Source organism: Vombatus ursinus, unplaced genomic scaffold, assembly GCF_900497805.2.
Source record: "Vombatus ursinus unplaced genomic scaffold, bare-nosed wombat genome assembly UNPS02014786.1, whole genome shotgun sequence".
In the NCBI taxonomy this organism is placed as follows: domain Eukaryota; kingdom Metazoa; phylum Chordata; class Mammalia; order Diprotodontia; family Vombatidae; genus Vombatus; species Vombatus ursinus.
The window spans coordinates 1,933,155-1,961,112 of NW_020954564.1; the positions used below are offsets into that span (position 1 = coordinate 1,933,155).

A 27,958-nucleotide genomic window follows, 5' to 3' on the forward strand; every position below is an offset into this window, starting at 1 on the left:
TTGAGCTATCTTAATTACAGAGCTGACATTCTAGAAGGCACATGGGAAGCTTTAGAAAGATTTAGAGTGGGGATAAGGTATAATATATGCCATATGCCATGGTGCATTCCAGTTGTATGATAAGAAAGCATAATAAAAAAACTTTAAATGGAAGAAAATGAAAAAAGGAAGAAAATGAAATTTTTGGGGAAAGATGAATTTTTTTTTCATTTTAACAAAATAATTATTAGCGTCAAGATAGATGTACTTGCAAAGGTGAAAATAAATAAATGTTTGTGTCACAAAACATAACATATGTACACAATATGAAACAAATAATATTCACTTAAATATTTTAAATAAAAAAAACCCATAGACCAGAGAAATGTTTTTTTATCTTTAATTAATTAATTAATTAATTTTTTGTTTTCAACATTCACTTCCACAAGATTTTGAGTTCCAAATTTTCTCCTCATCCCCCTCACTCCAACTTTCTTTTTATTTATTTATTTATTTGTTTATTTTTATTAATTTATTTTGATTTATCAATAATCACTTCCATATGCTTTTGATTTAAAATTTTTCTCCCCCTTCCTCCCCACCACCCTCCCCAAGATGGCACACAATCTGATATAGGCTATACATTTACATTCATATTGAACATATTTTCACATTAGTGATGTTGTAAGTAGAAATTAAAACCAATAGGAGGAACCATCAGAAAGAGGAAACAAAACTCAACAGAAGAGAAAAAAAAATAACAATTCGGCTTCCATAGTTCTTTGGGTCGGAGAAATGTTTAATGGCAGATATGAAAGATAAAAACTTGACACAGAGAATTAACACACACACATATGTATGTGTGTGTGTGCCATTCTCCAATAGAAAAGTGGCTAAAGAATATGAATAATTATTAAAAGAACTACAAACAACAAATATTTTAAAATATTAACAAACATAGGAAAAATTGCTCCAAATCACTAATAACAAAAGAAATTAAAATTAAAACAAATGTGAAGTTTCCATTCACGCTCACCAAATTGGCAAAGATGACAAAAGATAACAATAATTGATTGGAGAGGGCATACATTGTTGGTGGAGCTTCATATTGGGCCAACCATTCTGGAAAACAATTTGGAATTATCTTAAGAAAGTGACTAAAATGTACACACTCTTTGAATCAGAAATCCCACTGCTAGGCATATATTCCAAGGGAGTCAAGACCAAAATATTTATTAAAAGCATTTTTTATAGAAGTGAAGAACTGAAAATGAAATAATGTCCAAATAAGTTGTTGTACATAAATGTAATGATATTTCTGCAATGTGGAAAGCAAAGGATGTGAACTATACAGAGAAGCATGGAAAGGCTTACAGAATTAATCCTATATACATAATGACTGCACCACTATAAATGGAGAGAACAATAACAGCAGATCGAAAGTGAATGCTGTGTAATTTCGATGCTCAAACTTGACCTTGAAGAAATGATATGAGAAAGTACCTCCCTCCATTCTTTGCAGAGGTGGGGGCACTGTAGGTATGGAGTGCTACAAATACTGTCAGCTTTGGTTTATGCATTGGCTAGCTCTGCTGAACTAGGTTTTCCCCCTCTTTTTTCTTCTTTGTTGTAAAGGATGGATATCTGGGTGGGTGGGAGGAGAGAGATCATATTGGGAAATAAAACTGACATAATACTGAAAGATGAGGAGCGTTGGCCATTCTGAGAAACCCATAGATATCTATGAAAAATGGTTGTGTGGGTTCTGCAATTGGATAGTTCTCTTTTTTGCTGATGGGAAACGTAGTGAAAGCTTCAGAAATCAGGGCTTAGTGGTCCCTTCCCTTCTGCCCTGGAGTGTGGATCCATGCTGGGAGGCCAAGCCCAGAATGATGCCTGCCACATTCTTCTTCAGGCACAGCTCTTGGATCAGAGGCTCCTAGAGGAGAATTTGGGGTCAGCTGTCCTTTCCAAAGAGGAGAAACACCTGGGAGCTGCAGGATACTTTTCAGGGGAGGGTGTGGGGTGGAGAACACTTTATCTCTTGGGTTTCCAAGCCTAGGTCAGCACCCAGATTGAAGGCAGGAGGAGGCTGAAGCTAAGGATCTGGAGCTGAGGAATATGAGACAGAGTGGGCAGCCTCTGAAACTGTAGGAAGAAATAGAGAACAGAGATAGAACAGATTCTCCATGAACTCCCCCTGACCTCCCCTCCCCCTGCCCCACCCATTATGCATCTCTGCCCCAATCTGGCCTTTCCATCTCCCATCCTTCCGTTAAAATGTCTCTGTTGACAGCCAGCAGCCATTGTGAGGATCCCAGGAAACTGTTGGGAAATCTAGGAGCCCTTGTATGGCTTAATGAGGTCCCGCAAGCCACTGTTTTGAGACTGAAATGCCTGACCCACAATGGTGAGGCATAGTTTGCTGCATCTTTGGACTGGTGGTGACTAAGTTATGGGGCCTTCCTCCCTCAGTTCCCAGTTGATCAATTGCAGGCTAAAACCCCCATCTTACCTTTTTTTTTTTGCTTTCTGAGAACATAGAGCCAGGGTACGCTGAACAACAATAGCACTTTCAGTCCCAGAAGGAAGATTACAAAAAGCTGGCCAGAAAGTCCTTGCCCTGAAGGTTAAAGTGACAAAAGGAACAATCATATAGAGGTGGGTGGTGGGGAGGGCATGTGAGCAGCTGATGGCAGATAATCTATCTACTTTCCTACCTTGAGACCACTTGTGTCTAATCCAGTCCCTAGATTCTCAGCTAATCTTGGAGACTTCTAGTCTCCTAGAGTTATCCTTAGGTCAATTATCAATAATTAATCAATCAATAAACATTTATTAAGTGCTTGCTATGGTCCGTGCACTGTGCTAAGTGCTAAAGTCTAGGGCTTGGGCAAATATTACGGGGAATGACTACCCTCATCCCATTACTTATGTGACCCTACTGGCTTATATACCCTGTTCTTAGAAAGAGATGAGGGTGACAGTTTATAATGTTGTTCAAATCCAGAGATCAAAAGAAGATCCCAGCTTTGTCACTTAACTACCAGGACTACTTTGGGAAGTTCACTCATGCTCCCTTGGTCTCACTTTCTTCATCTGTGTAGCATCTGGGAGCACCTTCCAGATCACATAGATCCTCTCATGACAAGCTACCTGATGAGCCTTAATATATTTACTTTTACTAGGCAGAGGCCACAATTAATCAAATTTAATGAAATAGTATAATGTAAGGTCACATAAGTAATGGGGTGAGGACAGTCATTCCCTGTAATATTTGCCCAACCCCTGGACCTTAGCATTTATCCCCTCTAACATTTACCCTTTTTCCAATCTGATAGGTGTGAGATGGTACCTCTGAGTTGCTTCAATTTGCATTTCTCTAATCAATAATGACTTGGAGTTTTTTTTATGTGATTATTGATAGCTTTGACTTCTTCTGAAAATTGCCTGTTTATATATTTTGACCATTTATCAAGTGAGGAATGGCTTGTATTTTTTATAAATTGGGCTCAGTTCCCTATATATTTGAGAAATGAGCCCTTTACCAGAGAAATTTGCTGAAATTCCCCACTGTTCCAGTTTCCTGCTTTCTTTCTAATTTTGGCTGTATTGGTTTTGTTTGTGCAAAAACCATTAAATTACATAACCAAAATTATCCTGTTTACCTACTATGATCCTTTCTATCTCTTGTTTGGTCATAAATTCTTCTCTTGTCCTTGGACTTGACAGGTAGTTTTTTCCTTGCTCCCCTAGTTTGCTTATAATATCATCCTTTATGTCTAAATCACGTACGAATTTTGACCTCATCTTGGTATATGGTATGAATACTCATCTATGGTTAATTTTTGCCAGACTGCTTTCTAGTTTTTTTTTTTCCTAGTAGTTTTTGTCTAATGGTGACTTCTTGCCCCAGAAGCTTGGATCTTTGGGTTTATCAAACAGCAGATTACTATGGTCATTTATTTCTGTGTGTTGTATACCTAATCTATTTCACTGATCAACCACCCTATTTCTTAGCCAATACCAGATTGTTTGAGGATTATAGCCTTATAATACAGTTTAAGATCTGGTTCAGCTAGGTCACCTTTCTTCCCATTTTTTTTCATTAATTCCCTTGATATTTTTTACCTTTTGTTCTTCCAGATGAATTTTGTTATTATTTTTTCTAGCTCTATAAAATAATTCCTTAGTTGTTTGATTGGTATGGCACTGAATAAGTAAATTAATTTAGGTAGAGTTGTCATTTTTATTATATTGGCTCAGCCTACTCATGAGCAAAATATTTCTTCAATTGTTCAGGTACTTTCATTTGTGTGCAAAGTATTTCGTAATTGTGTTCGTTTTGAGTATGGTTCTTAAAACCTATGCAAAGAGAGGATGACACTCTTATGAGTTGTTATGAGGCTAAAAGGTTACGCCCTTTCAAAGACATAACATAATAATAGCTAACATTTATATAGTGTATTTATATAGCCCATGTCTCAGTCACTGTGCTAAACACTTTAGGAATATTCTCATTTGATCCTCACAAAAATCCAGGGAGGTAGATGCTAATATTATCTTCATTTGAGAAAACTGAGGTAAACTAAGGTTAAATGACTTGCCCAGGGGTAACACAGCTAGTATATGTCTGAGGCTGGATTTGATCTCAAGTTATAATAACTCCAGACCCAGCACTCCATCCACTGCACCACCTAGCTACTTTGAATTACCATACAATAATATGTGACAGGCTAGTTCAATTCTCTGTAATGAATTAAGTATTAAAGCTGCAATAAAGACCATTATAATGGACCTTTGACAATGACATCAGTGAATTCTGTTTCCTACCCCAAAAAGGAAGGGAAGAAAGAGGCATTTTTAAGTGCCTACTATATGCCAGGCACTGGACTATATACTTTACAGTATTATCTTATTTGATCTGTATAACAATCCTTTGAGTTACAGGTCCAGTACTCTCTAGCTAATATCTTGCAATAGTGGAATGAACCCTGGATGAGGGATCAAAGACCCAGATTTTAGTCCAGGTTCTGTTACTTATTAGCTGTGTAACCTTCGGCAAGTCACTTCTTAGCTGCTGCCCTGCCACAGGGCAGAACCGCATGAAGCAATGGGTTTGAAAGAGTTTTGTAAGTTAAAAACTCTTGTACCCATGTGAGGGATGATACCAACAACAATTTCATCACCATCCCTGGTCAGGTTATCCATATTGGGTCTAAATGGACCCACAGGGTTGAACCTATTCTGATTCTTTCCAAATTGAGCTGCAGGGAGCTAGAGTCTCCTTATGAAAGCAAAGATGAACTCACCTGATTCTTTTTTATCCATAGTCCCAGAAAGAGATGAGGCTATAAATGTTTTACTGGCACTGATTGGAGGCTGGGAATCATGCAGTACCTGACAAGTGATCTCCTGGCCTTCCTTTTGACCACACACATTTACCAGGAATGAGGTGTTGAGGCTATAGGTGCCATCTTTGTTCTCTGTGGGTTTAGATGTCTTCCCTATCACAATCGTGAAGCCATTCTCTAGCCAGATGACACTCACAGTTTTGGGGTAGAATTCCATTATATGACAGGTGATGTTGTTGTAGTTCATGGCAAATAGTTGAGAAGAAACATTCACTTTAGGTAGAACTAGAAGAAAAGGCAAAGCCCTTAGGTTAACCAAGTGAGGACCTGTCTGGCTCCAGACCTTTGGACCATCACAGAGCCACAGGGACAGGAGCAGGAACAAATGAGGACCAGGTCTCTACCCTGATAGTAGGTGTCCTTGGGCCTAACTGGGGAGTCCCTAACATCAGGGGCAATAGATTTTCGCATTAGATTGTAAGTTCCTTGAGGGCAAGGACTGTTTTTTTCTTTCTGTATTCCTAACACCTAAGCAGAGTGTCCTGCACATCATTTGTTTCAAATGTTTGTTGACTTGAATTGACTGAAAACCACTAAGGATGGAGTCTATTCCTCTCCCTCAATTGCCCATTTCCTTCCCAAAGCTCAAACTTTATTCAGTTGGGCTGCTTTCATTGAGTGTATGGATAGTAACATGTTTCTTACACTGCGATTCAAGGACTGGATTTTCAGGGACATGGGAGACTAAGTTTCCTGTTCCAGCTCCTGTGATCCACTTTCCCTAACATCAGCATAGGATATATAAATTTGTAGCTAAGGGGAACTCCTTCTTCAGGGATGAAGAGAGAAGGAAAAAACCCCCTTCTCTAGGATTATACCAGGCTGTTTAGGACTTAAGGAAAACAGACACAGCTCATGCTCATAGGAGGCTGATCTAGTTATGATGTGATATCAAAGCCAAAGGCACAGGGAGTACATGCACCAGTCTGTGCTTCTCTCTTCTTGTCTTCAGGATATTCCATAGCACATGTGAGGTCCAACCTGGAGTTGGTCTTCTCTGTCAAGGCTGCAGACTGACCTGAATGGTTCTTAAACCTAGGGGGTTACACTATGTTTTACATTCATGAAGGGAAGGCTTTGTGTATGCATCAGCTGAGGGCAAGCAAATCCCAGGGACACTTGAAGACACCAATCATGGGAAAACTAGATAAGGAAGTAGGTGCTCAGCACTTAGACTAATAGCTATCAATCACTACGACTATTTCTATCTACAGAAACTTGGCTCTTTGGGAGAAGTGGCCAAGTATGACTAGGTAGTCCTTAGAGGCATTTGTAACTTGAGATGAGAGTCTAGTTTCTCACAGATGTTAGCTCTTGCCACACCCTTCCTCTAGTCAATCAATCAACCTACAAGCTTTTATTAAGCACCTATTATATTAGGCCCTGCACTAGATGCTTTGGCTATAAATACAAAAGTGAGACAGTCCCTTGCCTTCTAGAAGTTTACCTTCTATAAGGGGAATACAACAAATTCACAGAGAAGTAAATACGGCATACCTACAAAATAAATACAATGATGGAGGGCAGCACAAAGGTTAAAGATGGAATGTATGGAAAACAGCAAATAGCCGGGTATGGCTGGAGCAAAAAATGCAAGAGGAAAGTTAATATGCAACCCACTGGGGAAGTTAGGCTGGAACTCAATTAGGAAGAACTTAAAATGCTAATTAGAGGAGTTTCTATTTCAACATAAAGGCAATCAGGAGCCTCTGAAGCTTCTTGTGCAATGGGAGTAAAATGGCTAGACCTGTGCTATAGAAATATCATTTTCATGGCTTTTTGGAGGATAGATTGGAAAAGGGAATAGAGTAGAGAGAGGGAAGCCAATTATAGGAGGCTACTGCCAAAGACTAGGTAAGAGGTGATGAGTTGGATTATGGTAGTTATGGTATGAGTAGAGAGAATAGCCTATCAATAAACACTTATTAAGTGCCTATTGTGTGCTAGGCATTGTGCTAAGCACTGGAAAAGAGAAGGGGATGAAGGTAAGAGATTTGGAGGTGGAACTGGCAAGCCTTGGCATAATGGAGGACGTATAGTCCTGCATACAGTAATCAAGAGAGAGCAAGAGCCACGGGTGACTCCCAGGTTGCTAATCTGGTGCTTAGAAGAATGGAAAAGAGAACTTAGGAGGAGGTGTAGCACCAGGAAGAAGGTAATGAGTTCTGTTTTAGACATGTTGAATTTGAGATGCCTGTGGGCCACCAAGGAAGAGATGTTAAGTAGGCAACTGGAGATTCAGGACTAGAGAGAGATGAAGGTTGGCCATGTAGGTTTTTGAAGCGTTTACATAGAGATGATAGTTAAATTCACAGAAATGTGATGAGGTCTAGAGGTTTAGGGGTGCTGGAACCCCAAGACCACAATGCGGGCCCTGCCTGAATGAATTCAACCCAAATCTTCTTCCAGCCAGAGAAAAAGTTTATTAGAGATAAATCATAAAGGCTAGACTCTTAAGGAATCTGAACATTAGTAACGCCCATGGGGATGAGGGGGCATGAGAAAGTCTCAGCCTTTTGGGCATGAGAAAGTCTCAGTGTTTGAATGGGGGCCAGGGTGGATCTTATATACACTAAAGTAACTTTGGGTGGCCAGAGGAGGGGGGAGGAGCTGGGAAAAGGGTCTAGGTGAGAATTCCGATTGGAAGGTCTGAGAGACTGAATAGACAATGGGAATAGATAATGAAGGGAACTGGAAGGAAGAAGTTTGAAAGGATCAGAAGGTGGGGCTAGGGCTTTCAAAGGGAGATAAGGGGAGTCAATAAGGAATCTAAAAGTTTAAGGGTTTTCTGGGGCCTGTAGACAAATGGGAACCAAATTCTTTTTGGGGCAAGGGGCAAAGGTCTTGGGTTGGGCCCATACTCATCAAGTGGAGAAGGACACTAACAGAGAATGTAGTGATAGAAGAGGATAGTGCTAGGGTGCATCCATGCGTGGATGGCTAGACATGAATGAACCTGCAAAGGAGAATAGGAAGTTCAGTCTGACAGGTAGGAAAAGAGCCACAAAAACTCAGGAAGAAGAGTATCTAGAAGGGTGTGGTTGATAGTTCAAATACGGCAAAGAGGTCAAAAAAAGGTTGAGGACTGAGAGAAGTCTATCAGATCTAGCTATAAAGAGATCACTGGAGAGAGCAGTTTTAGAGAGGTGGTAAGGTTGAAACAGGGGAAGAGTGGTATAAGTGACTAAGGAAAACTAATAATTAGAATTATACTACTGAAAGTAGAGAAGTGAGAGGTAAGAAAGAAATTGGAAGCAAGGAGACTATATTTTTCCCTGGGTTTGGCTATGAAAGAGTACAGAGACTATGAAAGGAAGAAGAGATATGGGATGATAGCTTGAGGGGATGGTAAGGTCAAATGAAGTTTTTTTGGTTTGTTGGAATGGAAGAGATTGGAGCGTGTTTGAAGACAGGAGGGAAGGAGTCAGCAGGGAAGAAGAAGCTGAAAATTCAGGAGGGAGAGGGAGTGTGATCAAAGGAACAAGCTCCTGAGAAGGCAGTAGGGGATGGGATCAAAGGCACAAGAAGGAAGTTTGCTGCTGGGCAGGGAGCATAGCCAGCTTGTCCTGCCAGAGTGGTACAGAGGAGAGTCTGGAGGTGATGCTAAGGTGATCTGACATATGGAAATGGCATGAGGAATGGCTTAAATTTTTTTCAGTGAAGCATGAAATAAGGTCTTCTGCTGAATGGGAACAGGGAGATCATATCATAGTACAGGTGGACTGAAGGAGAAGATGGAATACAATAGAGCTGATCAACAAACAGGAAAAGAATTTGTAAGCAGTAGAGAGTGCCAAGTGGAGACTGGGAAATACTCAATGTCCCGGACAGCACAGCTGAGTAACGTCTTCCAGTGGTGCTCGTAGGATAGGGGCACTGGTAGAGAAGGTAGAGAGGATGCGAAAAATGCAGGGATGGAGTTTGGAAAAGGCTGAGCAATGACAGGACAGTGGGTCAGGGGCTTCGAGGGTTAACCACGGTGTAAGGTTAACTAAAGGTGTTTTGGAGAGGGAAAAATCAAGACCAGAGCAGGGGTGATGGCCTGGGAAAGCAGGTAGGAATCAGTGTAAACTAGGGACACAGAGCAACCTGAACGCTTCATACAACAGTAAGAGCTAGTATTTATATATTATTTTAAAATTTGCAGATCACTTATTACAAATATTATCTCATTTGGTTCTCACACCAACCCTGGGAAGTAGGTACCATTATTATCCCTAACTGCAGAGGAGGATACTGAGGCAGAGGTTAAGTGACTTGTCCAGGGTTACTCAGCTTGCAGTGTCTGAAGCCACTCAAATCCTCCTGACTTTAAGTCTAGCACATTATCCACTGCATCACCCAGATGTCTCTGGGCAGCATGTGGTATAAATATTTTTATGCCGCTTTCCTAACTCAATTTTTTTTCACCTTTGAAGGGACCTCTGCATAACATGAAACATGAAAACACTCAAGCAAAGGTAGGAACCCTCTCCACATTTATCACCCCTTGTCTCCTTTGTCTCAATCTTTGGGCAGATCCTTACAGGGATCTTAGGGTCAATTACCTTTGTTAAGATAGAGTTTACCCTCTGTATCTATAAGATCTTTGATATTAATCTTCGCAAGGAAGATAATGAGTATAACCGCTTACCCAGTGCCTTGATTGATATGTTTATTTCCATTGGAAACCCTGTGTATCCAATGGAGTCTGAGGTCGCCCAATCGTATGCCAATGCTAAAACTCACCCCTTTCCTCACCCCTTGAGGCTTATGGTTCAAATCTTCTCTTAATACTATAACCTTTTGTGTGGGCATGAGACATGTAGTAGAAAGAGCACTAGGACTGGAGACGGGATGACTTGAATTCAAATCTGGCCCCAGGTGCTCACTAACTGTGTGACTTTGGGCAAGTCTCTTTGTCTTATTTTTTCCACCTATAAAGTAGGAATAATTACAATACCTACCTCACAGGCTTATTATGAGGATTAAATGAGATAATATTTGTAAAATGTTTAGTACTGTTCTTGGCACATAGTAGGAGCTTTATAAATGCCTTCCCTTGTTTCCCCTTATTCATGCCAGCCACTCATGATGCCAAGTAGATGAAACTCTTCCATGCCTAGAATTCCTACCCTGTAGTCATTTCCTTGCCAGCCACAATCAAACTAACAGGCATATCCTCTATCCCAATCCCCTCCTCTTTTCAGTTCAATCAATAAATCCATAAACATTTATTAATTACCTACTATGTGCCAGGCACTGTGCTAAATGCTGGGGATACAAAAAGAGGCAAAAAATAGTCCTTGCCCTCAAGGAACTTACCATCTAATGAAAGCAACAACAAGCAAACAAATATGTAGAAAGCAAGCTATATACAAAATAAATAGGAAATAATTAGCAATGTAGGCACTAGAATTGACAGGGAAGGCTTCCCGTAGGAGGTGAGATCTTAGCTGGGACTTAAAGGAAGCCAAGGAGATCAGTAATCAGTGCAGAGGAGGGAGAGCATTTCAGGCATGAAGGAAGCCAGTGCTGGCACCTTAAGCAATTGAACTTGGTGCCCTAAGGTTTCACTTTAATGTTTGAAAAGCAACTATCCCTCCCATTCTAGCTATGCCTCCCCTATAAGTGTTGTCTCCCCTACTGGAATGTAACCCTCTTTGGGGGCAGACACTGTCTTTGCTTTTATGTGGGCCACCCCTTCCTCCTCAGTTGGGCATATGAAATTGGAATATAGTAAGCACACAATAAATGAGTTTTCCTTCATTATTCTAATTTACCAATAACAATGGCTCACATTTTCCTAAAGCTTTATATGTGTGTGTGTGTGTATGTGTGTGTGTGTGTGTATGTGTATGTGTGTGTGTGTGTGTATATACAGGTATATCTTTATCTATATATCATCTTTTTCTCCATCACTTTGGGAGATTGTTGTTGTTCAGTCATTTCAGTTGTGTCTGACTCTCTGTGACCCCACTTTGGGGTTTTCTTGGCAAAGATACCGGAGTGGTTTGCCATTTCCTTCTCTAGCTCATTTTATGAGTGAGTAAACTGAGGTAAACAGGGTTAAGTGAGTTGCCCAGGGTCACTCAGCAAGTAAGTATCTAAAGACAGATTTGAATTCATGAAGATGAGTCTTCCTGAATCTAAGGCCAGTGCTCCATCCCCTGTGCCACCTAGCTGCCCCCTTTTGGGGATAGGTAAGATGAATATTATTATGCCCTATAATGTGAAAAGTCTCAGAAAGGCTAAATGTCTTGCCCAGCATCAAATAGTTGGCCAATGGCAAGCCTTGACCCAAGTCTCCTGACTCCTCCTTCACTATTCCATACTTCTTTTCTTCCTTGTCCTCCTCCATCCTGGCATTCTCAGGACAGAAGCCTTGGTGACATATGTCTCACTCCGGTGATGCCAAGAACCCCAGTATCAGCTGCTGAATTGGGAAGCAAGTTCAGAGTATCATGGTAGGATTACTAGTTTTGGAATCAGAAGACCTGGGTTCAAGGTCTGCCACCCAAACTTACAAGGTGGTGACCTCAGGAAGTCAATCTCAATGTTTAAACTTTGAGTTTCCTCCTGTGTAAAATAGGGATTGTTAATATACTTGCATTTACACAATCAGAGGAAAGCTCTGTGAGCTCTCAGTGGATTAGGAGCTGTCATTATCTCTATTGTTTAAAGGATGATCTCAAGAGGCAGGCTCAGGGATGCTGTGAGTAAGGGTTAAGGCTGTATGGGAAGCCAGTTCCCAGGGCTGAACCTCAGAAAATTATATTTGGGCTTAGTAGTTAATAGACAAAGGTCAACCTTCTTGGGTAATTCTGTCAAGCCAGTGAGTCAAAGAGCATTTATTAAAGGCCTGCTCTGTACCAGACACAGTGTTAAGAACTAGGGATACAAAGAAAGGCAGAAGACAGTCCCTGCTCTCAAGGAGCTCGTGATCTAATGGGGGTCAGGCCTATGCCCCAGAACCAATTAGGGAACATAGGTTAGGAAGTAGGGAATGTGCCCAGCACAAGGATTCACCCACCTCGTATAATGTCTGACAAATTCTTTGTCCCTCGAAGAGGAGATTGTAACGTGCTGTGATTCACCTCACAGATAACTTTGGAGTGGACATCGCTAGCTTCTAGTTTCAGCTTCACAGTGCTGGTGATGTTGTAGGAGACACTATTGTCCTGGGGGAAAACTTTGGTCCACTGGGCAGAGATCTCCTTCCCATTTTTAAACCATTTCAAGGTGATGGTTTTGGGAAAGAAGCCCATCGAGTTACAAATGAAATTCTCCATGTGCTCACTGTTTACTCTCTCCTTGGGGCCAGACACCACAGGTACAGAAGGTTTGACTGGACATAGAAACAATTAATAAACACAATGAAATAAAAGTTCTAAATAAACAATTAGTAAAAATACCAAGCAAATATAAAAGAATCATTACCAATGCCCAGTCTTAGTTGCTTCTTCAAATTACTGCTACCTGGCTTCATATTAATACTCTATCCCTTTCAGAAAAAAAGGTTTTTAAAAACTATAAATATGGGGCATCTAGGTGGGACAGTAAAATAGAGCACCGGCTCCGGAGTCAGGCGCCTCTGAGTTCAAATCTGGCCTCAGCCATTTACTAGCTGTGTGACCCTGGGCAAGTCACTTAACCCTGTTTGCCTCCAAACCACCCCAAAAAAACAAACAAACAAACCAAACCTATAAATATAATAGAAAATGGCAAGAATACGAGTCTATCAATGCCATAAACTTCACTTATATAAAGTACTTTTTTGTTGAGAGTGTCAGGGGAAGGAAAATATCCTTATGTTTCCTCAATACTAAGAAGGAGCTTCTAAAACCTGTGGAAAGAACACACCTTTGGAGTCAGAAGATGTGGGTTCAAATTTGCTGTCGGGTTTTTACTACTCATATAGCTTTATACAAGTCACTCAACACCCTCCCCCACTCCTCGCCTCAGTTTCCTCATCTATAAAATGAAGGGCGTGGACTAAAAAGCTTCTAAGACCTCCTCCAGATTTAGGCCCACAATTCTGTGATCTCATGTCTCTCCTCTCACTAAACTTCTTGAAAAACTGTCTATACTCATAGATACCACTACTCTATACTTCCTATACCCCTGAGAGATCAAAGAAAAAGGGAAAAGGACCCCAAATATTCATTACAGTTCTTTTTGTGGTATCAAAGAACAGGAGAATAAGGGAGTATATATCAATTGGGAAAGACTGAACAAATTGTAGTATATGATAGAATATTATTGTGCTGTAAGAAATGACGAAGCTGGTTTCAGAAAAACCTGGGAAGACTTATATGAATTCATGCAAAATAAAGCGAGCAGAACCAGGAGAATATTGTACACAGTAATGGCAATATTTTAATGATAACCAACTGTGAAAGACTTAGCTACTCTGATCAAGACAATGATCCAAGGCAATTCCAAAGGACCTATGATGAAAAATGCTATCCACCTCCAGAGAGAGAATTGAGTACAGATTGAAACATACTTTTTCACTTTCTTTGTTTTTCTTATTTTTTTCTTGTGTGTTTTTTTCTTTTGCAACATGGATAATATGGAAATATGTTTTTCATAACATCACATGTATAATTGATATATTGTTTGCCTTCTCAAGGGGTGTCAGAGGGAAAATAAGGAGGGAGAGAATTTGGAAATCAAAATTTTAAAAAGTGAATGTTAAAATTTTTTTTTACACATAATTAAGAATATTTAATGAAATAAATAAAATATTTTAAAAAGAAATGATGAAGGGGATGGGAAAAGGGAAAGGAATAAGTATTTATATAGCACTTAAGTGCCAGGAACTATGCTAAACACTTTTTACAAATGTTGTCTCATTTGATGTTTCACAACGACCCTTCGAGTTAAGTGCTAATATCCTCATTTTGTTGATGAGGAAACTGAGACAAACAGAGGTTAAGTGACTTGCCCAGGATCACAAAGCTAGTAAGTATATGAAGCTGGATGATTTTAGAGAAACCTGGGAAGATATATTTGGAATGATTCAGAGTGAAGGGAGCAGAACTAGGAGAATCATTTTCAAAATAACAACATTAAAAAGACAAATAATTCTGAAACTTTTAAGAACTCTGAACACTTCAGTGACCATCCACAATTCTAGAGGACCAATGAGGATATGTGTCATTCTGTTTTCAAGTGTGTTATTGTAAATAATATATTGTTGGATTCTGGTTTCTAATCCACTTTGCTATCCTCTTTAATTTTATGGGTGAGTTCATCCCATTCACATTCATAGTCATGATTGCTGATTGTATTTCCTTTTACCCTATTTTCTTCTGTTTATCCTTCTCTCTCTTTTTTTATTGCTGTCCTCAAAAATATGTTTTGCTTCTGTCCACTGCCTCCTTTAGTCCATTCTTCCTTTTATCACTCCTGTCTTTTCTTATGCCTTTTCCCTCCTACTTCCTGGTTGAGTAAGGTATCTATATCTATATCTATATCTATCTATCTATCTATCTACCTGCTTACCCAATTAAGTATGTATAGAAATTCTTCCCTCTTTGAACCAATTCTGACAAGAATGAGGTTCAAGCATTGTCCACCACCTCCTAATTTTTTGTCCAAAGTCACAAGATGGTTTGATACTTTGATTGCCCATTACTGAATGATAAAGTCTTAGGAGTTATATGTATCTTCTTCCCATATAGGAATGTAAACAGTTAGGGGACTTAGTGAGTCCCTTATGATTTCTTTTTCATGTTTACCTTTTTATGCTTCTCTGGAGTCTTGTGTTTGAATGTTAAATTTTCTATTTACCTGTGGTCTTTTCATCAGGAATGCTTGAAAGTCCTTTATTTCATTAAATATTCATTTTCCCCCCAAAGGATTATACTCAGTTTTGCTGGATAGGTTATTCTTGATTGTAATCCTAGTTCCTAGTTCCTAGTTCCTCTGCCTTCCAGAATATCATATTCTAAGCCCTCTACATTTTTAACATGGAAGCTGCTAAATCTTGAGTGATCTTGACTGTAGCTCCATGGTATTTGAATTGTTTCTTTCTGATTGCTTGCAATATTTTCTCCTTGACCTGGGAAATTTGGAGTTTGACCATAGTATTCCTGGGAGATTTCCTTTTGGGATCTCTTTCAGGAGGTGAATGGTGGATTCTTTTAGTTTCTATTTTACCCTCTGGATTTAAGATATTGAGGCAGTTTTCCTTGATAATTTCTTGAAATATGCCTAGGCTTTCAGGTAGACAATAATTCTTAAATTATCTCTTGATCTCTTTTCAGGATCTTTTCAATCTATTTTCCAATGAGATATTTCACATTTTCTTCTAATTTTTTTATTATTTTGACTTTGTTTTATTGTTTCTAAATATCTTAAGGAGTCATTAGTTTCCACTTGCTGATTCTAATTTTTAAGAAGTTATTTTCTTTCTTTTTTTTTCTTTTTACTAGGCAATTGGGGTTAAGTGACTTGCCCAGGGTCACACAGCTAGTAAGTGTCATCTGTTGTGTGTCTGAGACCATATTTGAACTCAGGTCCTTCTGACTCCAAGGCCAGAGCTCTATCCACTGCACCATCTAGTTGCCTCAGGAATTATTTTCTTTAGTGAGATTTTGCACCTCTTTTTCAATTTACCAGTTCTTCTTTTTAAGGAGTTCTTTTCTTCGATGAATTTTTGTGCCTTGTTTACCATTAGGCCAATTCTGTTTTTTAAAATGTTCTTTTCTTCAGTATTTTTGTGCTTCTTTTATGAAGCTATTTATTCTTTTTTCATAATTTTCTTTCATTGCTCTCATTTCTCCCCCAATTTTCCCTCTACCACTCATCTCTTTCTTTAACTCTTCCAGCAATTCTTTTAGGGCTTGGGTCCAATTAGCAGTCTGCTTTGAGCTTTTGGTATTAGCTGTTTTCATATTATTGTCTTCTTCTGAGTTTGTGTCTTGGTCTTCCCTACTACCACAGTAACTTTTTATGGTTAAGTTCTTTTCTTATTGTTGTTTGCTCATTTTCTATCCTATTTCTTGCCTTTGAACTTTATGTTTAAGTTGGGCTCTGCTCATGTGGGATGAGGAGGCACTGTCCCAAGCTTCAGGTTTTTTCCATGCTGCCATTTTCAAAGTCAATTCTGAGAGTCTGCAAATTTTTGGTGTTCCCAAGGTATAAGACCTGGGGAGAAGTGTGATCATTGTTCTCCTGGTCTGTGTGCTAGTCTATCCCCAGGAAGGGTCTCTGCTTCTCTATAGTCACAAGCACTAGTGCTCCTCTTAGCCCTGAAATTATGACCAGGTCCCCTGCTCTCCTATGGCCACAAGCACTAGTATTCCTCTCAGACCTAGGATTATGACCAGATTCTCTTCTCCTCTGTAGCTGCAAGTGCTAGTGTTTCTCTCTGCCTTGGAGCTGTAACCAGAACTGCTTGTGGGCAGTAGTGTTGCCAATCAGCACCAGCTGTACTCAGTGCCAGAAAACTAGCCCCTCTTATCTATTTCTCACCAGTTGTTCAACCACCTTATCTCTGGGCTGAGAGCTCCTGAAGCTGCTGCTTCCACTGTCATAGTCACCTTCAAGGCCCACCCCAGTGGGACAGACCTCTCCTGCTGACCTCATAAGTTGTCTTAGGCTGGAAAAATGCCTATCCTGACATTTTGTTGGCTTTATATCTCCAGAATTCAATTTGAGGTATTATTTTAAAGTTGTTTGGAGGGGAATATCGGGAGAGTTGGCTGTTGCCTCTACTCTGCCATCTTGTCTCTGTCTCTGTTGTTGTCTTCTGAGTTTATGTTTTGGTCTTCCCTGCCACTGTAGCAGCTTTTTTATGGTCAAATTGTTTTACTGTTGTTTTCACATTTTTCCAGACTGTTTCTTGACTTTGAACTGTGTGTTAAAGTTTTGCTCTGCTCACTTGGGGAGTAAGGAAGCATTTCAAAAGCTTCAGGCTTTTTCTTTCTTTGCTATCAGAGTGAATTTTGGGGGTCTGCAAGTTTTTGGAGCTTCCAGGGTGGAATGATTCAGGGAAAGATAGGGTCACTGCTCTTCTGATTTGTATCCTAGTCTTTACCCAGGAAGAGCCTCTGTTCCCCTGCAGCCACAAGTTCCAACACTCTTCCTGGCCCTGGAACAGTGACAAGGTCCCCTGTTCTTCTGCAGCAGCAAGTCCTAGTGCTCCTCTCTGCCTTGGGACTGCAACCAGAGCTCCAGCTCCCTTGTGACTGACCACAAATGCTCCCCTCCACCTGGACGTATGGCCCAGAACTGGGTATGGAGCAGTAGAGGTGCTAAACAGTACCAGGTCCTGCACCTGGCGCTAGCAAAGGATCTCCTGTAATTTCTTTCTGACAGATTGTATGGCCTCCATACTGTCTCTGGGCCAAGAGTTTCCTAAACCATTGCTGCCACACTTCCAAGGGCCTCCCTTGGTGCTGCCTCTGAGTGTGCTCTGGGCCAGCCCGTATCTCAGTGTCACACACCTCTCCCGCTGACCTCCTTAGTTGTGATGGGCTGGAAAAATGTCTCACGCTGACTTTTGTTGGCTCTGCTGCTCCAGGATTTGATTTGGGGTCTTATTTTAAAGTTGTTTGGAGGACACTGTTGTGAGAGTTTGGCTGGGGTGCTGCCTCTACTTTGTCATCTTGACTCTACCTTGAAATTAGTGAATTTCAACAGGACAATATGGTACTTTACCAAAGATTTCTTGTAATCTTTTGTCATTTTGTCATTTTTCTTTTGCACTGAGCAATATTAGCATCCCAGAATGGTAAACCCCTGCTCCAGGGAAGGAGCCTGATGTTGATCATTGCCTAAGCAATTGCTACACTCTTGAGAAAAGAGTACAGTACTTGAGAGAGGTTAGCTCTTGCTTCATTAGGTCTTTTTAGTCCTGGACCAAGGTACAGAGCAAATTGAAACATTGTAATCATTTGCTAGATCTTTGCTTAGCAATTGAAGTGCAGTCCATTGAGGATGAAAGTTGTCCAATGCCTTGAGCCCATTCGAGCATTGTTCAGTCTTTCAGGTATCATATTTCACACAGCCCCCAAGAATACGTAGGCAGGATTGCACAAGCACTATTTCCCAACCCAGCAGAAAACAGTTCTTCCTCATTTAGTAAAAGAAGTAAAAGGAGCAAGGACTGAAGGGGTGATCCAGCATGAAGGATGGATCCAGGGCTGTGGAGACATCTCAGACCTCCTTGAGAGAGCCAGTTGTTAAATGTTCAGAGTAAGCATTTTCACCTCAGAGGTTGTCAAATGATCACTCAGATCTTGCTTTAATGTTTTTGTTGATTGTCTAAATTTAAGAAAGTGAAGGACAAAATATTGATAATGCAGATTAAACTTAAAAGTGTGACTTGTGGGAGAGAAACAGTTACACATTTACCAGCACATCCATGGGTGCATCACTACTTTTCATGCTTATCAACCTATGAGTCCTGGGTATTTCCAGTTCTGCTAGAAAGACTTAGAAGATTTTTCCTTATTGCAGAAGTCCAGACCTTATTCAAAGATGGAAAAGAAAAGGCTTTATAAGTGCCACATTTTGGATTAGAAGTCAGCAGGGACCATCAGTACATACTCTTATGTAACTCACCAGGAAAGGCAAATCCAAGCATGCTTTGAAGACTAGGCTTTTATTGGCCAGTCCTCCACTAGATATTTAATATTTCAGAGTAACCTTTGTTGAGCATAGGAAAGGGAGAAGACTAGAGCGTGAGGCTTATACATTGCCTTCTTTGAAACACTTGTATTGAAAATCCCGTGTGCCCAAAGGAGTTGGAGTCACTTTACTTTTGCTGTAAAGTGTGAAGTATTAACCTTCACATAATATATATGCTCATGTTAACACCATAACTTCCTTTTTCACCTGTGGAAGCCACTGATTCCAATCCTTTGTTAATGCTTGAATCCTCTCTTTGGCTAAGAGTTCTTTGTCCTGACCCAGAAATAATCATAGCTTACTTCTGACACAAAGTTCTTCATTACTTCCTCACTATAGTGTTGCGAGATAGCTAGTATAAAGTTTATTCCTGTTGGACAAATGGGGAAATGAAGCTCAGAAAGGTGAAATGACTTACCCTAGGTCATATGCCCTCGGTAAGTGACAGATCCAGAACTTGAACCCACATCTTCTTTCAAATCTAGCACTTTGCTACCTGCCTAACCCTGGAAAAGTAATTTCAATTGCCACAAAACAAGGAAGTTGGACTAAATGATCTCTAAATTCCTATCAAATTCTAAGTCCTTTAATCCCCCTCCTCTTCCTCCTGTTACTTCTTCTCTTCCTCCTTCCCCTCTTCCTCCTCCTTGCAACTATTGTCGATTGGGGGATGGTCCCTGGCCATGACTCACTGACCTCAGATAATGTCTGACAATCTCCTTTTTCCAGGCAGAGGAATGTGTAATAATGTAATGACTGTGATGAACTTCACAGATGACCTCAGAGTGAATATCACTGGACAGCACTGCACAGTGCTGGTGAGGTTGTAGAAAACATTATCTCCTTCAGGGAAAACATGAATCCAGATGTCAGGGAGCTCATTCTCATTTTTAAACCACTTCAGGGTGATGTCTCTGGGGAAGAAGCCAGTTGAGTTACAGGAGAAATTAATTGTCTGGTTGATCTTTGCTCTCTCATGGAGACGAGACACCAAAGGGGCAAAGGGTTTGCTGGAAACAGAGTTTTGTGGTAAATAATTCTCTGTCATTAGATCAAATGTAATAACTGGTATGAAAGAACTTTTTTCAGTCTTAAAGTACTACATGAATGAAAACTGGAATTGTCTTTATCATGTCCTTATCATGTCATTATCATATCAGTCATTGAACAAGCCACAGCCCAGTTTCTCAACCCCATCTGACTTCTCCTACCTGGGCATATGCTGATATACTCCCAGTGTCAGGAAGAGGTTTTAAAAATAGAAACCATTTTAGAAAGTGTATTTGTAGTCTTGGTCTACCAGGCTCTCCAGCTTCAGAGAGCAGCTACAGAAAAGAGAGACTCAAATACTATCTCAGAGTTCAATATTTGGTGTTGTTTTTTAAACTTCAAATTCTGGGACTGTGTTTTGGAGGCTTCTGGGAGAGAGAGAAAAATCCAGAAATTACATAAATTTCATTTACATTTTGTACTTCTCTATCTAAAAAAAACAGAAGAAAGCAGCACGCACATTTAAAAGAACCAATAGAGAAACCAGAGGGAGACTAGTCATTGATGGTGTAAAGTGGGACAAATGCCACCAGCCTTTTTGGTCTCTTCTGAAGCTCTTATGACTTTAATAAATCTGAGGAGCATTATGGGGGGCTGTTGGAAGCAGTTTCCTTATCATAATTCCACTGAATTAATTTTTTCTTTTTAAGGAAGCAGAGACTTTGAAATACTTGTTCCAGCCAGGGTCACTCTCTTGTCCTTGAAGCTCTCTTCTCTCTAGGTTGTCTTGATGGCACTCTCTCTTGGTTTTCCTCCTACCTCTCTGACCACACCTTCTCTATCTCATTTGCTAGATCCTCCTCCGGATCACTCTTTCTAACTGTAGGTGTTCCGTGGAGTTCTGTCCTAGACCCTCTTCTCTTTCCCTCTATATTACTTCATTTTATGATCTCATCAGCATCGATGGGTTTAATTATGATTTCTCTGCCAATGTTACTCAAATCTACCTCTCTTGCCCCAACCTCTCTTCTAATCTCCAATCTCACATCTACTGCCTTTCAGACATCTTGAATTGGATGTCCAGTACACATATTTTACTCAACATGTCCAACACCGAACTCATTATTTTCTTCCAAAGCCATCTCCCAGTTACTGTAGAGGATAATACCATGGTGGTGACAGTGTCAAAGGAGAGAAGGGAGTATATTTGAGAGTTGTTGCAAAGGCTGAAGTGACGGATCTAGGCAACAACTTGGATATGAGGGGTTCAGAGAGAGTGCAGAGTCCAGGATGATTCCTAGGTTGTGAGCCTGAGAGAACGAGAGGATGGTGCTCTCCTCTAAAATAACAGGAAAGGTAGGAGGGAAAAAGTTTAAGGGGAAGATAATCAGTTCTGTTTTGGACAGAGTGAGTTTAAGATGTCTACTGGAATCCAATCTGAGATGCCTGAAAGGTACTGCTGTTGATCATTATTAGGAAGATGAAAGGCTCAGCTGGCTTTTACCTTTCCTCCGCGGCCCTCTGTTCTCTCTGTCCCCTCTTGTACCCTGCTCCATCACCACCACTCAATCATTAGCAAACCTTCCTTTACCCTGGCCTTCTCTTTTTCATGTTTTACATCATTTAGCACACATGAAAGCCTGACTTTCCAGAAGTGACCACAGCCTTGAACATCCTCCAGAATACACGGTCCTCTTTCTTTCATGTTTCCTGACACACAGAGCCAAGAGGAGTTGGCATACTACTTGTTTCTCACTGTCTTTCAGATCTATTCTCTGTCACCATGGCTCAGAAACCTTTCTTCTTTGGAGGTTCAAGCCAATTGGCCATATCACACTGTCCATACCCCTGTTCATGTGATCTACTGACCTTTAAATCGTTCTTCATTTCTGAAAGAGTTTAGCACCTGGGTCACAACCATTCTCTCCAACCCACCCCTGCCTTCATATCTGGGAACTTTAATGTACATGTTAATGTCTCCTCTAATACCATCACCTCTCAGTTCATCAACATTCAAAATTTCCATGACCTATATTTCCTTTCTTTTTCTTTCTTTCCTCATTTTTTCTACCCAGACTGCTACATGGATGGTCATTCTTAAGACCCCAAAACTTCCCATAATTGTGCCACCACCAAGATTTCAAACTCTGGTTCTCTGATCATAATGGCCTGAGTTTAGAGAAGGGATTACCAAAGCAGCAAAGTATTATGGCCATCATTCTCCCCAACACCAGGAGACCAGTGCCTTGGAATGGGGCTTAGTGACCAATGAAAGTTAAGAAGAGTGAAAGGTGAAAACCTTGGGGAGAAAAGGCTAAGGTCTCTTGGATGGATCAAAGAAAGGCCAGTACCTTGGAACCTGGTCTATTGTCATGGAGGCCTAAGGCCCAAGCCAGGATATTTCATACCTTCCTAGGTTTGGGGTACCTTGTTCTGAAGCTGCAACCTCCCTTGTCCTACTAATTTCCTTCCTCAACCTCAAGAAAGACTCAACAAAAGAGAGGCCACGCTGGACAGAGTCCTGGGCCTGGGATTCCTAGCAGAACAAGGACAGGAGTCCCAGGGCTCTGTACTTACCCATCACAGACAACATGGTGCCCCCACCAGATTTAACCTCTGTGTCAGGATTCCCCTTTTTGAACTTCACACAGTAATAGGTGCCACTGTCCTCTGGAGTGATGTTGCTGATGGAGATGGAGAAGTCTGTGGTGCTGCTAGATGAGGCTGCTTTAGTTATCCTGGGGTAGGTGCCTCCTTTGAAATTATAAATTTCCTGTCTCTGAGGCTCTTTCCCTTTGAACCATTTGACTGGTCCTGCTGGTAGTATCCCAGGTACTGTGCAGTTCAGAGTGACCATCTCTCCCTCTGCCACAGACACAGGATCCTTAGGCTGCAGAACCAGGAACTCCTCCTGGCCTCGGGCTCCTACAAGAAAATATAGGTTTTAACATCATTTTCCTGCCCTGAGTCTCCCAGGATTTTGGCCTGGGTGTCTGTGTCTAGTTTGGGTCATTTGTGAAGCATCCAGATTCTGGGTCTGGGGAGAACTGAGAGGGAGTCATGGAGAAGACCTGTAATTCTGGAGCCAGAGATGATGTTGGGCAAAGACCTTAGAGCTCAGGTTAAGCACCAACTCCCATGTGGGGCCTCTTGTCTTCCCTCCTTCAACACCCATCTCACTTTATGTTAATAGCAAAGGCTTTGTATTTACTTTAGTCATGTTTTTATTGTCTTCATGTGTCTCTGTTGTTTCCCTCTATTTCAGTGGGAGCACCTCGAGGGTAAGGGCTCTTGTTTTTCCTTTGTCTGTGAGGTACACAGTCAGCACATAATAAAGGCTTATGGTTTGATGCTCTTCTTTGACCAGCAAACACTGGACTTAGATCAAGTAAGACCTGGCTTCAAATCCAGTCTGTGATAATCATGGTGTAACACCTGGAAGTCCCTTGCTCTCCTTCCTCCTCAGGAAAATGAGGTTAATGAGTCTTCAAGTAAGTACCACAAACTTTTGATGTGAGGATCAAATGAAAAAATCCATGTAGCTTTTGAAGTGCTATGAAAATTGGCAGTTCTAATTATTCTTGTTGCTGTTTTTATCATTATTTGAAAATTCCTCTTATTTCAGATAGAAACCAGCGATGTCACTCCTATTTTTCTTTTCTTTTTAATATTCTAGGAACTACTGCCCAGATAGTTAAAATAATTCCTTCTCAGGGGCAGCTAGGTAGCACAGTGGATAGAACACCAGCCTTGGAGTCAGGAGGACCTGAGTTCAAATCGGGCTTCAGACACATAATACTTCCTAGCTATGTGACTCTGGGTGAGTCACTTTATTCCAACTGCCTCACCAAATAAATAAATAAATAAATAAATAAAATAATTGCTTCTCATGATTGAATAAAAGTATTCAAATGGAAACTCATCTTTGGTAGGCTGACTGATAGCTTCCTTAATTAGCGCACTATTCCAGGAGCAGACAAAGTGCCCCAGATGATATATACTTCAAGCTGCTTCACACAATTTTGTTCTACTCTTCGAGGTCTCTGATTATTTGTATCATATTGGAAGAGAAGATCAGTACACCTCTGTACAACTCACAAAGCATTTATGACAAAAGATTTTCTCATCTTTTTAGAAAAATCATCCCTTTGGGTGACAGGTAACATAAACTATCCTTATCTCTGCCAATGTGCTCACAACAAGGTTCCAGTTTTGTTGGGGTTGGATAATGTTGGAGGGCTCCCTCCCTCCCCCACCAGCCTGAGATGATCCATCCAGATATTACAGGGGACTCTGGGGTCCACTCCACACCATGCCAGCCTGATCACAGGAGTACCAGGTTAGCTACCTGCAAATGCCCAAGAGGAGAGTCAGGGAGGCTTTGCTGTTGTTCATTTGTTTCTGTCGTGTCTCACCCTTTGTGACTCCATTTGGGGTTTTAATGGCAAAAATCCTGGAATGTTTTGCCATTTCTTTCTTCAGTGGATCCATTTTGTCAGGCAATCAGAGCTTAAGTGATTTGCCTAATGTCACACAGGTAGGCAGTATCTGAGGCTGGATTTGAATTTAGGTCTTCCTGACTCCAGGCCCAGTGCTCTACCCACTGAGTCATGAGCTGCCTCTTTCAGGGAGGTGAGAGATGATCTAAGTGAATGGGAGTGAGCACAGTGATGAACACCCAATGTACACTTGTTTTCTGTCTTTGCTATCATAGAATTTTAAGCTGTAAGGAAATTTAGCGATCGTTTAGTCCAATCCTTTCCGTCTCCATTACACATGAAGAAACTGAGGCCTAGAGAAATGCCATAACTTACCCAACGTCATACAGATAGTTACTGTTAAATATTAAGTTAGCAGAGGTATGATGTGGGTCATGAAACAACTGTGGTTAGTTTGAGACATTCCTCTGATTGAATCTCTTATGTGACTCCCTGTTTCCTCAAGCATAAAATAGACCCTCTTCACCCTATCCCCCATCTACCACTTGAAGCCCTCCACAGTCTGTTTCCAATTATTCCACCCTGAGTTCACATTATTTAACTTTGTGCCTTCTACATACTGGCTATTTTCTGATCTTTTTCTGCTATCCTTTGTTCCATGCATCTTTCATCACAGACTATCCCAATGCCTGAAATGTTTTTCTTCTTTTTCTCAACCTGCTAAAGTTTTTCTCTTTCTGCATGCTTTTACTCAGTTACTACATCGTTCATGAACTCTTCCCAAATCCTTCACCTGAAAATGATCTCTCCCTCTTTGGATTTTCTTAGACCTCTTTGTTTGAATCTCTCTTTTCCTCCTTCCTTCCCTCCTTCCTTCCTTCCTCCCTCCCTCCCTTCCTCTCTTCCTTCCTTCCTCCCTCCCTCTTTTCCTTCCTTCCTTCCTCCCTTCCTTCCTTCCTTCCTTCCTTCCTTCCTTCCTTCCTTCCTTCCTTCCTTCCTTCCTTCCTTCCATCCTTCTTCTAGCCTTTCTTGAGCATCAAATGTGCTGGGGATAGAAAGATAAAATTGTAATAGTCTCCATCTCTCAAGGAGCTTATTCTATCACAGTATACCCTTATTATACACATGTAGGTAGGTGACCTTTCCTTTCTAGTATAATATAAGCTTCTTGAAAGTAAGGGCTGTATCATTTGTCATCTTTTAAAGCCCAGGTTTGAACATAGTGCTTCAATGTAATAATAACAACCACAACAGTAATAATAACCAGCCTTTACATATCAATTTAAGATTTACAAAACACTTTCAATAACTCAACTCATTTGATCTTCGCAGCAACCATGCGGAATAGGTGCTATTTTTTGCAGATGTAGAAACTGAGACACATAGAGATTAAGTCACTTGTCCAGAAACATACAGACAGTAATTGACTAAGGCAGGCTTTTAACTCACATCTTCCTGTCCCCAGTTTCTGCATGCCATCCACTGTAGTTGGGATCTACCATGTTCATTGAGATGATTTAAATTGAACACTTCATGGCAGTCTCTACCTAGGGCTGATTATCTGGAGTCACATGGTAAAGAGATGACAGGCAAAAGAGAAAGAAAGACAGAGAGCTTTGAGACTATGGTTACTAGGACCCTGCCAAGAAGCAGGGAATCCAGAATTCACGGAAACAGAGGAAAGAAAATGGTGTGTGAAAGAGAATGGCAGAAACTAGTGGATGAGAAGTTATAAAAAACTAGAAGTTACAAGAGAGAGGGGAGACGGGTGCCTGGAGACGGGTGCCTGGGACTCAGGGATAGTCATTCAGCCTGAGGCAAGATTCGTAATTGGAACTCTTTCCTTTTATATCCCTGGAGCACTTGACCTGGATGTCTTCTGCCCCAGTCACATTCTACTTTTTGTTATGTTATTTTATTTCTGCGTCATATTCCTCCCCCAACATACTGTTAACTTTCTAGCACAGAGGGACCACGTTGTTTTACATCTTTGCATCCCTGGCACCTAGGCCAGAATTTTACATATAATAAATAGTTAAGAAATACTCAGATAAATGAATTGCAAAGATCAAGTCATAGGATGCAGATTCAAGTTCCAGTTGTACCACTTCAGAGTTATATAACTTTAGACAAATCCTTTAACATCTCTGGGTCTTCATTTCCTCACTGGTTAAATGGAAATGATAACATTTGTAATATTATACAATTATTTTGTGTCAAAACATTAAAAATTATAAAACCCTTTAGACATGTTAAATACTGGTTCTATATTATTATTATCTAATGCTAAGCTCTCATTTTAGGTGCAGAGAGGTTCAGTTATTCACCCAAACAAACACATCAGTTAGTGGCAGAGACAGAGCTAAATTCCAGGCCTTCTGACACTCAGTCCTTAGCTCTTGTCACTGTACCACATTTCCTCCCTACACCTCTATTGACACAGAACATTCAAGATTTCCAACCTATGGAAAGTTCCAGAAGGACTAACAATGGGAGAATCTCATCCCATCAGAATGACCACTAGACTTGGGTCAAGAAGACTGAGGTTCGAATGACAGCTATGTCACTTCTCATCGATGTAACCATAAACACAACTTTTCTGAATCTCATTTTTCCCATCTGAGAACTGGAGACAATACTGCTTGGGCTTTCTATCTCACTGTAATCCTGACAGGAAACCATTGTGTGAGAGTAACATTCTAGAGAAAGAAGAGCTATATGTCAACTATGTGAACACATCTCTTCTTGTCCTTTTCAGCACTTGACTATCCCTGCAGGCCCTTGGTGTGACACCAGTCCCAGAAAACCTCTCTGCCAGGCCATAATGATCTGTCCAGATGTATCATGAACCTCTGGATTTTTCCCTCTTCTTCTCTGAGGTTCCCCACTCACCAGAGAAGCCAAGGAGCAGAATCAGCAGCAGAGAAGGCACAGGGAAACCAAGTAGGTAGAAGAGGCTGGACATTTCAATAGGTCTTTGGTGCTTTCTCTCTGTGTGTGACTCTTTGTTGGCTTGGATTCATAGAATGGACAGTGGCTCTCCTGCAGGGAAAAGTTGGAGTCAAACACATCCGCCTCTGCTCATTGGGTAAACAGCTGGGGTTAAAGAGTTCCTCTTCTTGGCTGAGAAATAGGAAGTGGGAGGGATATCAGTTTAACTTCCTTCGGACTCATTGTTTGAGGTCTTGCTGTGAATGGTAATAATCATCTAGTTTTTATGCAATCAGATTCCATCACTCGATTTTAAAAATCATGCAGAGGCTCCCTATCACCTAGGGAGAAAACACTTACTCCTTAACTTGATGTTTAAAGGCATCAGCAATCTGGCTCCAGTCTATTCTTCCTACATTATATCACACTGCTCCTTTGTGCATTCAATACCCCAGAAAAAACAAGACATTCTCTGGTTCATAAACTCATCCTAGCATCTCTTGCCTCTGCACACATGCACATGTCACTTCTGCCTCCTCATCTCTGACTTTTGAAATGCTTCTCTTCTTTTAAGGTTAAATT

General features: G+C 40.7%; 1 protein-coding gene across 2 annotated transcripts; it reads right to left on the reverse strand.

The window, feature by feature from the left end:
* Nucleotides 1-936: 936 nt before the first annotated feature.
* On the reverse strand, nt 937-27,533 carry LOC114047099 (signal-regulatory protein beta-1-like). 2 transcript variants are annotated; one of them, XM_027867828.1, is made up of 6 exons: nt 27,338-27,533; nt 22,584-22,931; nt 12,406-12,720; nt 5,292-5,618; nt 2,498-2,602; nt 937-2,129 (listed from the first exon to the last, which is right to left on the reverse strand). In XM_027867828.1, exons 1-6 carry the CDS (start codon nt 27,408-27,410, stop codon nt 2,038-2,040), a joined length of 1,260 nt encoding a protein of 419 aa, XP_027723629.1. In that variant the 5' UTR covers nt 27,411-27,533; the 3' UTR covers nt 937-2,037. The 2 variants fall into 2 exon arrangements, with proteins under 2 accessions (XP_027723629.1, XP_027723630.1); XM_027867829.1 differs by having other exon boundaries at nt 937-2,127; nt 2,495-2,602.
* Between the last annotated feature and the right edge of the window lie 425 nt (nt 27,534-27,958).

What these genes read in the sequence shown, in the direction of transcription:
- LOC114047099 (XM_027867828.1), bottom strand. Translation starts at nt 27,410, where the DNA reads ATGTCCAGCCTCTTCTACCTACTTGGTTTCCCTGTGCCTTCTCTGCTG. An exon ending in CACCATGTTGTCTGTGATGG is followed by an intron (nt 12,721 to 22,583) that starts GTAAGTACAGAG and finishes TTCTATGTCCAG; the next exon opens with TCAAACCTTCTGTACCTGTG. An exon ending in TTTGTCAGACATTATACGAG is followed by an intron (nt 5,619 to 12,405) that starts GTGGGTGAATCC and finishes CTTTTCTTCTAG; the next exon opens with TTCTACCTAAAGTGAATGTT.